This window comes from Narcine bancroftii, chromosome 2 (genome assembly GCF_036971445.1).
Source record: "Narcine bancroftii isolate sNarBan1 chromosome 2, sNarBan1.hap1, whole genome shotgun sequence".
In the NCBI taxonomy this organism is placed as follows: Eukaryota; Metazoa; Chordata; class Chondrichthyes; order Torpediniformes; family Narcinidae; genus Narcine; species Narcine bancroftii.
In genome coordinates this window covers 366730085-366745019 of record NC_091470.1, presented here as the reverse complement: position 1 = coordinate 366745019, position 14935 = coordinate 366730085, and the positions used below count along the sequence as shown (strand labels likewise).

The 14935-nt window shown below is 44.9% G+C and overlaps 2 protein-coding genes across 4 annotated transcripts in view; one reads left to right on the top strand and one right to left on the bottom strand.

Annotated features, from left to right (window-relative positions):
* Positions 1-3592: 3592 nt before the first annotated feature.
* On the bottom strand, positions 3593-9578 carry rpl30 (ribosomal protein L30). Its single transcript, XM_069922555.1, has 4 exons — positions 9412-9578; positions 6725-6870; positions 4592-4722; positions 3593-3690 (listed from the first exon to the last, which is right to left on the bottom strand). The coding sequence occupies exons 1-4, from the start codon at positions 9430-9432 to the stop codon at positions 3641-3643; spliced, it is 348 nt and encodes a 115-aa protein (XP_069778656.1). The 5' UTR covers positions 9433-9578; the 3' UTR covers positions 3593-3640.
* A 53-nt stretch (positions 9579-9631) lies between these two features.
* Positions 9632-14935, top strand: part of LOC138755838 (uncharacterized) — a 50690-nt gene continuing 45386 nt past the window's right edge. For all 3 annotated transcript variants that reach the window (XM_069922549.1, XM_069922551.1, XM_069922550.1), the window contains exon 1: positions 9632-9709. The gene's annotated coding sequence lies outside the window, so the exon portion shown is untranslated. The remainder of the gene's footprint in view (positions 9710-14935) is intronic.

Here is a 14935-nt window from a genome sequence, read left to right as displayed (position 1 = left end):
TAATTTTAATGGGCCAGTCCTCAACTTTATCATATGAATATACATTACATTTGCTTTAACAATCCCTCGCTCTTCCATTACCTTTCATTCAAGATTCTTTTATTGTAATATTACACAAAATTCCCTTTAGTCTGCCATAAAGCAGACGAGCCATCTGCAGGAATTGTCCAGTGTCTCTTATAGAGAAAGTAAAGCAAAGTCCCTCCAGAGTCACTGAGTGGCTTCACCTCCAGAACTCCCACAGCCACACAGACTTCAGTCCAAACCACCAACATCCCAAGCTCCAGACACGATCAGGAAGCCTTCAGCGCCCTCTTGCATCCCGGTTGCGAAACCTGGTATCCTTTCAGACAGAATTGACGCAGTAGTCACTGGCACACCACTGTGGTCACCATCCCGTGGGTCATCTCCCCTGCTTCTCCGGTTTAACGGGAGTGGGCTCCCTGCGGCAGTCCTCTGCTTCCCCAGAGTCTGGAACCCCTCGTGACTGCTGCTGAGCCCAGACTCTGCCGACGCAGGATTTTAAAAATAAACTGCCGTCAGCTCCTTTAACAGTCTGTTCAATCCCTGAACGGAACCGCTGGCAGTCGGACCGGGTGCTTGGACCCCACAGGGGAGCGCTGTCTCTGCTCCCTGCACGGCCGTTACAGCAACCAGCAATTCCATCAGCGTACCATTTTTGTTAACTGACTAGTTCTCAACTTTATCCATTAATACATAGTGCATTTGTTTTAACAATCTTCACTCTTCCATTACCTTTAACACCAAATACTTTCCCACTTTGCATCTAAAACATTTCAAACTACATCCTCCCTGCTTTCATTAAAACAAACCCACTCCCTTCTTTCCGTCATCTCTCCATTCCCCATCTCCTTTTGCACAGACATGATCAATTCTACCTCGTCCCTTATCACATCCAATTAACACCTTTTGTTGGTCTGGATTCCTCCCCCATTGTTTGAATTCAGAGACTTTCTGATATCTCCTACTTCTGCCTTTCTGATTTTTCCTTGAAGGGTTCAGGCTCCAAACGTCTACCATATATCTTTGTCTCCTATAGATGGTGAAAAGACCAGCTGAGTTCCTTCAGCATTTTGGTGTGTTTACTACAATCACAGCGTCTGCAGCCGATCGTGTCACTTTCTGCGACCATTCACCGTCTTCCTTCAGATAACAATACAGGTACACGATCCTTTCTCCAGAACCCTTGGGGGACAGTGTGTTCCGAATATCGGAAAGCCCACCCGAATTGTGCTGCCATATCCACCCTCACCCCCTTCCAGTCACCCAGCCGCCTCCCCCAAGCATCTCCTGCCTTTCTCCCCACTTATCAGACTTTGGAGCTTTTTCGGATTTTAGATGTCCGGATAAAGGATCGTGTACCTGTATCAGCCTGGTTATCATTTTAGATCTGCCTTCCAACTTGCATGACTGCACAGCAATAAACAAAAAAAAAATTATCTGTGGCCAACCATTTCAATTCTGTGCCTCACACCCACACTGGCATGTCCATCCATTATTTCATTCACTGCTACCTCAAATTGAAAGAGCAACACCCACGATTCTATTGGGGCACTCTCCAGCCAAATGCCAATAACATCAACTTCTCCGGTTTATGCAAGCCTACTCTTCATTCTCCCTCTTCCCCATACTTCTATCCTCCTGCTGTCCATCCCCTTCCCTTCCCATTTGTTGGTGTGCCCTCCCTTATCCACCTATTCCCTCCTGCCTGTGGAACTGTGCCCCCCCCACCCCATTTGCTCAAGCTCAAAACATTGGTTATCTTTGCTCCATACAACCTGACGCTCTATTATAAAGTATCTTGACCTGTTGCCAACATTTGTCTTTACCTCAATGTTAGTTCATTCTAAACTCAGCAAGTCAAGGTTATCATCCTTCACCCCTCCCTGTTCATCAGTCCCCTCAAGGGCCCCTATCTAAACCTTACTACCTTATCCTTAGATTGGCCACCTCCCTTCTGGATTCAATTTTAAAAGTTTCTGACCTAAAACAAGGTTCATTCTTACTCCCCACCACTGATCTAGTCTTCCTGCCAAGTTCCATCAGATTGATTTTTGTTCCAGATTGCAGCATCTGCAGTCCCTTAGCTAGCGCCACACTGTTACAGCACCAGCTAATGGGGTTTGAATCCGGCACTGCCTCTAAGGAATTTGTACATTCTCCCCGTGTCTGCCTGGATTTCCGCTGGGTGTTCCAGTTTCTTCCCACCATTCAAAACTTACCTGGGCTTGCAGGAGTAATTAGACAGCATGGGCTCGTGACCCAGAAGGGCCTGTTACCAAACTGCATGTCTAAATTTAAACAACCTGAATACATACAACATTGCAATAAAAATTTGATCAGATTTTATTTATTCAATTTTGAGATAAACTTTTTAAACTCCAGTTCCTTAACTAAACTCCACTGGCTGAAGTGGTGAAAAGACTGAAGACTATTGAGAATTCTGTCACAGCCAAGTAGGTACAACAAAAGTAAACCTTTGTGGTTGTCCCATTGTAAACGGGAACTGCAGCTTTACACACAGGGTTGTTTTCCATTAAAATAATTTAATACTGCTGTCATACATATTTTATGGATCCTAATTGACAAAAGGAAAATACCATTTCTGATGTGCATCCCTGATAAACGTGCATGCATTTTACATTCATATGCCAGTTAATGTAATGCCTGTAGAGTAAAATAGATTGAAAACACATTCAAACATTAAACTTTATGAAAAGCCATTGTAGATCATTGAAGCATGAATACTGTCTTTTAGGCATATTGTTTCTAATTTTCTCACTGAAAAACCTTGCATATGAAATGACTTAATGTATCAGTTCATGTTTCAAATTTTATGCAAATAAAGACAGAATGAATTTTATCTTTATTCTACTTTATCCTCAATATTTTGATCCAAAAACTAGTTCTATCAATTTGACCACTCAGTAATGATGCTTCCACCTCTCCTTTCAGTTCACATCTGCTGAAAACAGAATACCGAATATATGCGTTAGTCGAATTTTGCAGACCAATTTTTAGGGTAAAATTTAGGGGGTCGACTATTACAAACACTACTTTAGACTGAGGTAAGTACCTGTGTCGTTTGAGGTGTAGATGGATGGGCAGATGGCTGGCTGTGACTGGGTGTTTAGTCCACATTCCGGCCATTTGGAGCTTGGATGTGGAGGCAATCGGGGCACTGGGAGCTCCAGTGGGCAGGAAGCTAGGGCCAAAAATAAGTGAGGTGGGAGGGAAGAAAGAGGGTCGACTATCACATGGGTATATTGGCATTTTATTTGCAAAAAACCTTTACCCAGTCTGACTCCTAATGACAAGAACATAGAACACTGCAGTGCAGAAGATCCTTATTAATTCTAAAATTAAAAAATGTGGAACTGAGAAAAATGGAGGGCTGTGCAGTAGGGAAATTCTGGGTAGTTGTTCGAGGTTATTAGGTCAGCACAACACTGGGCCAAAGGGCCTGAACCGTGCTGGAGATTTCTAGGCTCTATGATGCATCTTCATGTTCATTTTCCCTCTCAATGTCCCTAGTGCAAAAGTAGAGATTATTAAAAATAGAAACAGTTGGTCTTTTTACAGAATAATTTTATTTGTAAAATATTTCAGTCACAAGCAACTATTTCTCATTGTTCTGTTCCGGCATACTTCTGATGATGTCAGAATCACCTGAAAGACAAGATCCATTAAAAGTAAAATTAATTTCAACATTCTTCAGTCGAGGTGTAAATCATCCAGAAAATACGCACAGCCCTGACGTCAACTAATTTACATTTGTGCCATACTATCTGAACCAAGACTGTTTGTCCGAGAGATTCTGTGCAATTGGGGTCACCCCATTACAGGAAGGATGCAGAGACTTTGCAAAGGCTACAGAAGAATTTTACTGGGATGTTGCTGGGTTTGAGGCCATGAAGCAGCAAGGGGAAGGAAGTTGGACAAATTTAGGTCGTTTTCCCTGGAGCATCTGATGCTGAGGGGAGAGCAGATAGTTTATGAAGCAAGGCAGCCAGCATCAGTTTACTCGGGGCTAAAAGTAGAGGACGAGGGGGACAAGGAGCAAGAGACAAGTTTTAAAGATGTGCAGGGGAAGTTTTTGCTTTAGTGATAGGACCTGGAGCTGACTGCCAGAGATAGGAGAGGACAAATAGTGTTTAAAAGGCTTCTAGATGGACATATGAATATGCAGGTGGGAATGGGGGGGGGGGTGGAGAGAATATGATCATATGCAGACAGGTTTCATAACATCATGTCGATCATAGCCATCATGAACCGAAGGGCATGTTCCAGTTGCAATGTTCAACATTTGGATGCAGAATTTCACTGCAAAATGCCATAAACACATGCTGTTGGTGGTGAATATTACAACCAAATTTGGTAAACTAGTCCTGTGGGCAATAAGCAGAGCATTAACCTAGCAAATGACCACCCTGACTTGAAAATAGATTAAAATCAAGTCAGCCAGAATATTCACATGAACACAAATAACTAAGAGCCTCCCCGAGCCTGTAACAGCAATTCCACAACCCCACAGGATCAGGAATTGTCAGGAAGACATTAAATAAATTACCTGGATCAATGATGGAGAGGGTGCACACTCTGTAGTATTTACCACAAGCGGTACCCAGCTCAATATTGTTGCCGCTGTAATGGTGTACACCAGTCTTGGCCAACATGGCATAATATTCAATTTCTGATTTCCTGAAACACACAACATACCGTCAAAGTACACTGAACTTTTACAATTGGGAAGGCAAAGCAAGGGGTATGCAGAAACCTGTGAGACACTGGCAACAAAAGGCACATGTGCCAGTACACCTTGCACGACAACAAAAATGATGCCTCTCTTCCTGAGCTTCTATGCACGGTTTGATGAACAATGACACCAAGGAAAGCCCTGACTCTCTCTGGAGAGCAGGCACTCTGTGTAGCCCCAGCTGAGGCAAGATGCCTTTCCAGGGTGAACCCACACGAAGCAGCAGGACTAGACCACACACCTGATGGATGCTGAAGGACAGTTTGGCTCAGCTAATGGAGATCCTAACAGACATCCCCATCCTTCTTCGCCTGGAGGGGTGGGAGACAAGGAAAAGGGGAATTCCGTCCTTGATGATTCAGGTGGTGGGGTGGCAGATGAAGACAAGGGATGACCAAGGATAGTCCCTATGCCCTCACCTACCACATTCAACAATTTATCCTCCGCAATTTCCGCCACCTACAAGTGATCTCATCACTAGACATATCTTCCCCGCCTCTCTCCGCTTTCTATAGGGATCACGCCCTCTGTGACTACCTTGTTCATTCATCCCCTTGGTACCTACCCTTATGACTGCAAGATATGCTATACCTCCTAACTCACCACCATTCAGGGCACCTAACAGTCTTTCCAGGTGAAGTAATTCACGTGAATTTGCAGGGATCATCTTCTACATTCAGTGCTCCCGTTGTGGTCTCCCTATTACCTTTTTTAAACATGGGCGACTACATTTGCCATTCTCCAATCCTCTGGCACCTCCCCTGTGGTCAAAGAGGATTCAAAGATCACAGCTACTGTCCCAGCTATCTCTTCTCTCACTTCCCACAGCAACCTAGGGATAAGTCCCCAGGGACTTATCAATCTTGTTATTTTTAAGATCCAATACTTCCTCTTCCTTAATCTCCACTAAAGCCTGTTCTATTCTGACCTCACCCTGATCAAGGACCTTTTCTCTTGTGAGTACTGAAGCAAAGTATTAATTTAGGACCTCCCCAACCTCCTGGCACATCTTGCCTCCTTTATCGGCCTTATTTTCATCATCCTTCTATTCTTCAGATATTCATAGAACGCCTTGGGGCTTCTCCTTAATCCTACATGCCAAAACCTTCTGATGGCCTCTTCAAGCTCTCCCAAGTCCTTTCTTAACCTCCTTCCTGGCAATCATATTTCTCATGAGTCCTTCCTGCTTTTTATGTAACATTTGCTTCCTTCTTTCTCTTGACTAGTTGATTGACCTGTTTCTCAGCCACAGTTCTCTTTTCATACCATCTTTTCCTTATCTTAGTGGGACAAACCTATCCTGAACCCAGCACAAGTGGTCCTTAAACTTCCTCCACATTACTTCTGTGCTTTGATCCATGAACATCTGTTGCCAATTTACTCACTAGATCCTGCCTCGACCCTTCATAATTAGCCTTTCCCCATTAAGCACTGCTTTTATCCTTTTCCATAGCTATGTTGAAGCTAAAGGAGTTGTGGTCCCTCTCACCAAAATGCTTCCTCACTGAGAGGTCCACCACCTGACCAGGTTTATTACCCAGAACTAGATCTAGTGTGGTCTCTCTTTTAGTTGGCTGGTCCACCTACTGTGTCAGGAATCCTTCCTGACAAACTCAGCCCCATCCATTGCTCTTGGGGTCATGACTACCAGTCAATATTAGGAAGATGAAGTCACCTATAATTACAACCCCGTATTTCCCACACCATTCCAAAATCTGCCTGCTATCTGCTCCTCAGTGTTCCGAGGGCTATTTGGGGGCCTGTAGACTTGCTTTATTTCTATATTTTAAAAGCTCCAAGTAGACTTTGACTCTCCAAATGCTGATTTGCGTAGAATTCTGTTTTTATTTCTAAATTTCTACACATTTGGTCAGAAATAAGAAACTAAAAAGTAATGGAGAATTATCAGCTACATTGTGATAACTATCTCAAAATGTCGCAACTCACCTCAGTGCTGGACAGTTGTTAGCAAGAATGACCAGCTTGGCTTTGCCCTGACGGATCATTTTTAGAGTCTGTTTGTACCCCAGCACATATTTACCACTCTTCATCACCAGCTGGAGCCTGGAATTGATGGATTCCAAGGACTTTTTCTGCATTAAAAAAAAAATCATTAATTTAAAAAGTGCAATTTAAAAACAGGATGCACAACCAACTCAAGATATCCAAAATGCTTAAATGCTTTGATAGACAATGGCTCTCCAAATGCAGACACCAAATCTAATTAGATGAATGCACTTAGATCAGGTATTCAATGGACACTTTGGGCAAGCAGATGAGGAGTTCAAAGACTGGACAAACATAGTAATTTAATAGATTAACAAGGAGGAATTTATTTTCTTCAAGAGTCATGAATCCCTGGAATTATCTACCCAAGAGAGCCGCAGAGGCAGCCTTGATCATATTCAAGGTGCAGATAGGCATTTGAACTGCAAGGAAGCTGAGAAATATAGATAATAGTAAAATGGTACTGAGGTCAAGATGGAATCTGAAATCTTAAACAGCTTGAACGACGAACTCCACTGCTCCTGCTTATTATTAAAATCAGTAGCCACTCTTAACTCTTGCTTTGCACTTGGTCCAACTGAACCTTTCTCTCAAAAAAGGCAGTGCAGATGGCAATTTTTTTAAAATAACATTTGCAAAACCACAGGACAGTGCCCAAGATGGAAGTGGACCAAGAGTGTAGTGGGATCCAGAGGGTCAAGCAGTCTAGTGTAGGCACCAGAACATATCACCCCCTTCGCTGAGAAGTCTGGGAGATAAACTTACAGGGAAGGGGCCATAGTAGCAGACCAGCAAGGGGCCAAATGACTCACAGAGGCTGCTGGAGATCAGTTTGTCGAAGCCAGGTGTCAGAACCAGGATTTGCAAGGGTGCCAAAGTTACTCAGGCATCCTGATAACATCGGAGGTTCGGAACTGGGAACTCAGGCTTTCTGGAACGGACAGCAGGTTGTGTGGCCTCAGAGATCACAGGACAACCACACCATCTGCAGACTTTACTGTTTAATTTCTTTAAGGACTATCTGGGGAAAAGATATATGGATCATTTGCACTTCCCACTAAGATCCCCAGCTAAATCCAATCTGAAGATCACAGACCACACATTACAACAGAAAGCTTACCCCAATCTAACACATGTAAACTCCAAATATCTGTCAACTCTACAAGTGACATGCTGTGCTCTTAGGAAAATGCCTCTCTACACAAAGAAAAGAAATAGGAGCAGGAGCAGGCCATCCAACTCTCTCCGCCATTCAATGTGATCATGACTGATCTAATGATAGGCTCATCTCCAGCTACTTGCCTTTTCCTCATATCCCTCAATTTCAGATTCACGACCCATCTGGGAAAAGCAGTTCCTCCTCATGTCCTTCCTAAATCTATGATCCTGAATTTTGAGGCTATGTCATTTAATTCTAGTCTCCCCTACCAATGAAAACAACTTACTTGTCTCTATCTTATCTATGCCTTTCATAATTTCCGCCATAAGATCCCGTCATTCTTCTAAATTCCAGCGTGTACCAATAGAGGCAACTCGATCTCTCCTCATAAGCCAACCCCGTCACCTCTGGAATCAACCTGGTGAACCTCCTCTTCACTGCCTCCAAAGCCAATATATCTTTCCTCAATCAAGTAAGGAGACCAGAACTGTCCAGATGTGGCTTCACCAGTACTTTGTAAAAGGTTCCATAATTGTCATAGAACTACATTTCGAATGTAGCATACATGAAATTCTTTGACTTTTGTCTAAGCTGTAAGGAAGACAGAGTTGCCACTTTGTCCAGCACCACTTACAGTTGCAGCATAGCCTTCCTGCTCCTAAATTCTTGGGGCCACCCTATGAAGCCCCCTTTGCGCCACCCCAAACATCTTTGCTCCTTCAGTGCAGCAATAGGGAGTCGTGGCCAGTGTTTTATAAGAGTACAACACTAAGTTTTGCCCTACATCGTGGACTGATCTCTCCCACTGAGTGCTTTGGCGAACAGCCCTGGTCTCTTTTCCCCTCCCCCTTCCAATTTGGCTTGGATGTCAACATCTCCGAGGATCCTGCCTTGGAGCCTCCACGTCGATGCAATCGCAAAGGCGGCTCCTCGGCAGCTCTATTTGTTGAGGAGTCGGAGATTTGATCCTCCTGAAAACCGCGACGGGGGTCCCGTGCAGAGCATTCGGGCCGGCGGGTGGTCATCACATTCTGGTCCGTCGGTGCCATCAGTCAGGACAAGAACATACTCCAGAGGGTTGTGAGCTCAGCTTGCGCCCCGGACTTTACTCCGTTCAGGGCATCTACGTGAGATGGTGTCTGCAAAAGGCAGTGCCTAGCCTCCACCACCCAGGCCATGCCCTCTTCACTGGTGCCATTGGGGAAAAGGTCTAGGAGCCCCTGAGCAGCACAAGATTCCTGAATGAACAATGATCCACAGGCACTGCCTCACTGGTTTATATTATCAATCCCTCCAGGAGCCTCTCTCTCCTCTCTCTCGAGCCCAGGGCCCTCAGGACCCGATCACGGGGCGGAGGAGCAGCGTGGCCCCCCTCCCCTCCCCCGCCCCCCTCCCCTCCCCCACCCCAGGCTTCTCCACGTGAACCAGGCCCCGAGACGCTCCCGGGCCTCGCCCCGGGCCGACTCACCGTCTTCTTCGCCGCCACCATCTTGTCCGCTGTGCGTTTGCCCGGGGAACTCGGCCGGCGTGAGGGGGGGGGGGGGATGGTGTGTGTGCGTTGGGGGGGGGGGCAGTGCGGAGAGCCCGGAGCGGAGGCCGACGGCGACCCGACGAAGATGGCCGCAGAGGGAAAAGGAAGGGGCGACCCACAATCCCCCGCCTTTCAGCCGGCGGCCCTCGCGAGAGCTGGCTGACGTCACCGCGTACGTGACGTGCGGAGCGAGAGCGCGCCGTGGGGCTCCATGGCAACCCCAGGCCAGGCCCAGGTTTGAGCCTGAACTTTATTCAATATTTTGCTTCTTAGGTTTTAAGATCTGCCTGTTTAATATTTGATATTGAAGCAACTCGTGATAAAAGACTGAAGAAAACTTATTATGTTTTAATTAGTCTGCATAGGCTGTCAACCAGTGCTCTTCAGATGGTGTTGCAAGCCCAAAATAGTCAACCTTCTCCATGGATAGCAGCAGTGGGCTCAAAAATACCCCTCTCCTCTAATTCTATAGCCTCTTGCTGCAATGTTATCATTGCACCATCACTTGTAATTGCAGGATAAAGAATTGAGGGCGTGTATCTTCAGCTTCAGAAGAATCAGAATTTACAGTATTTTTTGTTGCTATTGATTTTACGTTGTTTTCAAAAGTTTTAAATAGAGTTTTAAACAATTATTGTCATGGACAAGTCGCAAAATTCGTTGTTTTGAGGCAGTGCTACAGTGCAAACATTCATATATACTGTAATGGATAAATATTGGGAGGAAAGACAAAGGAGGGAAAACCCAACCCACCAATTTTCCCCTGCAACCGCTGCAACCGTGTCTTCCTGTCCCGCATCGGACTTGTCAGCCACCAATGAGCCTGCAGCAGACGTGGACATTTACCCCCTCCATAAATCTTCGTCCGCGAAGCCAAGCCAAAGAAGGCTAATTGGCGTGCATCTTGGCGCCTCACAGTTCGGCGGGCAGCAACCTCCTTTGAAGAAGACCGCAGAGCCCACCTCACTGACAAAAGGCAAAGGAGGAAAAACCCAACCCCAACCCACCAATTTTCCCCTGCAACCGTGTCTGCCTGTCCCGCATCGGACTTGTCAGCCACCAATGAGCCTGCAGCAGACGTGGACATTTACCCCCTCCATAAATCTTCGTCCGCGAAGCCAAGCCAAAGAAGGCTAATTGGCGTGCATCTTGGCGCCTCACAGTTCGGCGGGCAGCAACCTCCTTTGAAGAAGACCGCAGAGCCCACCTCACTGACAAAAGACAAAGGAGGAAAAACCCAACACCCAACCCCAACCAACCAATTTTCCCCTGCAACCGCTGCAATCGTGTCTGCCTGTCCCGCATCGGACTTGTCAGTCACCAACGAGCCTGCAGCAGACGTGGACATTACCCCTCCATAAATCTTCGTCCGCGAAGCCAAGCCAAAGAAGAAGAAGAAAGAAAAAGACAGTAGGTGACATGCATACACACCATTTTAAAACAGATCTTATTTGAAAGACTGAAGAATTCATATTCAGGAACATTGCAGAAACTTTGGAGACTTTTATCCACATTTCACAAGTAGGTGCTCATTGAAATGACGTCATGAAATGTTTGGAATTGGAGACAGGCTGGATGGTTTGGATAAATCCAAGGCTTCTGACCTCTCTGCAAAGTGCTCACAGACGGGTTACACGCCTGGGTTTTGTTTACCTAAGGCCACAGCTTGACCAAGAGAGGAGAACTCCCGTGATTTGCTGAAGAGGGCAGGGTTTTTTGCAAGTGAGCCACATCGGCTTTCTGGCGGTCTCAGTTGGAGTGAGTGAGAGAGATAAGACAAGTTCAATGAGCTCTCTCAGCCAGTGTGTGTCTGACACTGAAAGCAGTTGAACAGTGCAAGCCAGGAAGCTGGTTGGAAACAGAAAGTTCCAGAGCAGTGGATGGCTGGAAGTGCTATCTGTCTGATGTTTCTCTTGGAATAAGTGGAACAGAAAGGAACTCTGTGGTGACCTGAAAGAAAGAGGTTACCATCTGGAGAACCCTGATGGGCAAGTTTCATCAGCGAGACCTTGAGGTGACTAATGGTGGTACCTCGGTTGTGAAAATCCTGGAACAGCAAATCTTTCTGCAAACCTTACAGGAACCTTCCTGAGTGGTAAACATTTACCTTTCGAGCACCAAAGCCTGGTGAACTTTAATTCTGTGCATAGAATAAGAATTGCCTGCATCCAGAGAACTTGGAAGAAGGAGAAGTGTGATTGAACTGTGAACCAAAGAACTTTCCTTAAATTTATACACACACTACATATACGTACGCTTAGAATTAGAAGGGAGTTAATTTGGGTTAGTTAAGTATAGAGATATGTTAAAGTTTGATTCTGTTTTCATGTTTAAAGTTGATTAAAAACAACTTTTGTTTAAATAACTACTTGTCTTGGCGAATGTCTATTGCTGCTGGGTTTTGGGGTCCTTTGGGCTCATAATAATACAAAGTAGTGCAAGAAAAGCCAAAGTAAGGCGGTGTCTGGGGTTCATTGTTCATTCAGGAATCTGATGGCGGAGGGGAAGAAGCTGTCCTTGTGCCGTGAGAGCTCAACATCAGGCTCTCTACCTTTTTCCTTGAGGATAACAGAGTGAAGAGGGAATGGCCTGGGTTGTGGGGGTCTTTGAGGATTAAAAACTACATTTTAAAGTCACTGCCTCATGTAGATGTCTTTGATGGAGTGAAGTCTGGTGCCCGTGATGTCGCAGGCTAAGTTAACAACCCTCTGGAGTTTTTTCTTGTCCTGAGCATTGGCACCTCCGTGTACCTGACAGTGATGCAACCAGCCAGAATTCTCTCCATGTGTGGTGATATAACCATTACACTGCCTGCACTCCTACCAGCCAACTGCAGGGGGCAAGCACTGTACCTGCAGGTAGGCAACCTGGGAGGCTGGCCCCACCTGCCGGCTGTCAATCACTGGCCCATATAAAGACCCAAGCTGGCCCCATTGGGGATAGTCAGTCTCGGACCAACAAGGATACTGAGACTGGTGTGTAAAAGTTTAAGCTAATGAAAGCCTGTGGTACACTATGTGGACTCTCCATCAGAATTATTCACACGCCACCTTGTCTACATGTGGTGAGCTTAAGGCAAAAGTCTAGGTTCAAGAACAGTATTTTTTTCCAACTGCTATCAGGCTTATACACTGTGACTACCCAAAAAAAATCTGTCTGCACTACTGACATATCATGTTTTTTACTTCCACTAACTGCAACAGTGAATATTTATTTATGTAACTATTCTTTGTTATCACTTTTTCCATCTTGGCATTTTGTTGTAATTTATTTATACTTTTGTAGTTGGTGCATCATCTCTTCGACTGCCGTAGGTACTGCACCTGTACATTGTATATGTCAATAAACTCTTATCGTCATTATTCATGGACGACCCACGAACAAGTCAGAGAGAACAAAGATAAGGTGGAGGGACATCTGCACCTCATTATAGGAAGGATGTGGAAGTTATGGAGAGGGTGCAGAGGAAATTTACCAGGATGTTGCATGGATTGGGAAACAAGTCTTATGAGGCAAGGGTCGCAGAGCTGGGACTTTTCACTTTGGAGTGTAGAAGGATGAGAGGAGACTTGATAGAGGTCTACAAGATTTTGAGAGGCATAGATAAGATAGACAACCAACATCTTTTTCCAGGACGGGAGTAGCAAACACCAGAGGACATCTGTACAAAGTGAGGAGAGGTAAGTTTAAGGGAGATGTCAGAGGTGAAGTTTTTTTACACAGAAAATTGTGGGTACCTGGAATGCCTTGCCAGGGTGGTGGTGGAGGCTGGAACAATAGAGGAATTTAAGAGAGACAGGCACATGGATGAAAGAAAAATAGAGGGTTATGAGGTAAGGAAGAGTTAAGTTTTTTTTGGTAGGAATATATAGGTCAGCACAACATCGAGGTCTGAAGGGCCTGTACTGTTCCATGAAACTCAGCAGGAAATAAAGGGTAACCAATGTTTTGGGCCTTCATATGAGGTGTTTAGGACATCTAAAGATGTTGAAAGCTAATATGTAACAGCAAGTTTGTGGAATTGTTTAACATTCCTATATGTCAGAGACCAGATATCCGAGCTTTGTCCTTAATTATCCATCCATGTTAATTCACTTTTAATGGTTATGTACCTCTAATGTCATAGCATTTCAGTTGTAATGTGTTATATCAGAACTCAACTGATTTTCTCTAACAACTGGACCTGAAAAACAGGGTGTTTGCTATATTCATGTCTTTTAGGCTGTGAGATTAGATGTGACAACCTTTGTTAATAGGCTGCGAAAATACTCCAAAGTTATTACAGCAAACCATTTATTGTCAGTTCGATTGGGGGCAAAAAAAGGCAACAGAATGCATATGACAGTAGCTATTGAGCAAAATGTTTGTTGTAGGAAAATCTCTGTAGACATTCCAGTTTCTTTGGATAATATCCAACTACTTTTTTGCTGGGATAACAAGAAAAAAAATCATAGAACATAGAAATCTACAGCTCAGTACAGGCCCTTTGGCCCACAGTGTTGTGCCAACCTAATAACCTACTTGAACAACTGCGTAGAATTCCCCACTGCATAACCCTCCATTTTTCTCAGTTCCATGTCACTATCTAATACTCTCTTAAAAGATCCTATTGTACCTGCCTCCACCACTGTTGCTGGCAGTGCATTTCATGCAACTACCACCCTCTGTATGAAGAACTTGATTCTTACATCACCCTATACTTACTCCCAGGCACCTTAAAACTGTGCCCCCATGTGTTAGCCATTTCAGCGCTGGGAAAAAGCCTCTAGCAATCCACTTGATCAGTGTCTCTCATCATCTTGTCCACCTCTATCTTTTGTTGCTCTCCATCACCCTTAGATCAAGTTCACTCAACCTATCCTCATTAGGCATGCTCTCCAGTCCAGGCAACATTCTTGAAAATCTCCTCTGCACTTTGTTAATTGTAACCATGTTCCTCCTGTAGTGAGGTGACAGGAACTAAACAATATATTCCAAGTGGGGTTGAACATACCAAATTTCCTGAAACACCTCACAAGCTATAGCCACGGGGGAGCTTTCTTTGTGATGGCATCGACATGGAGGCTCCAGGACAGATCCTCGGAGATGTTGACACCCAAGAATTTGAAGTTCTCGACCCTCTTCACGATTGAGCTCTCGATGAGGACTGGATTGTGTTCTCCTGATTTCCTCCTGAACTCCACAATCATCTCCTTGGTTTTGCTAACATTGAGTGCAAGGTTGTTGGTGTGAAATCTCCCTCCTGGACGCTTCCTCATTGCCGTTTGAGATTCTGCTGACAGCTGTGGTGTCATCAGCAAATTTTTAGATAGCATTGGAATTGTGCCTGGCCACACAGTCATGGGTGTGTAGTGAGAAGAGCAGTGGGCTAAGTATACATCCTTGGAGTGTGCCTGTGTTGATAGTCAGTGACGAGGAGATGTTGTTTCCAATTTGTTCTGGTTGTGGTCTTCTGATGAGG

Coding starts and splice junctions, on each gene's coding strand:
- rpl30 (XM_069922555.1), bottom strand. CDS start 9,432: ATGGTGGCGGCGAAGAAGACG. Junction 6,871..9,411: donor TGGTGGCGGCGAAGAAGACG/GTGAGTCGGCCC, acceptor TTTTTAATGCAG/AAAAAGTCCTTGGAATCCAT. Junction 3,691..4,591: donor CCTCTCCATCATTGATCCAG/GTAATTTATTTA, acceptor CTTGTCTTTCAG/GTGATTCTGACATCATCAGA.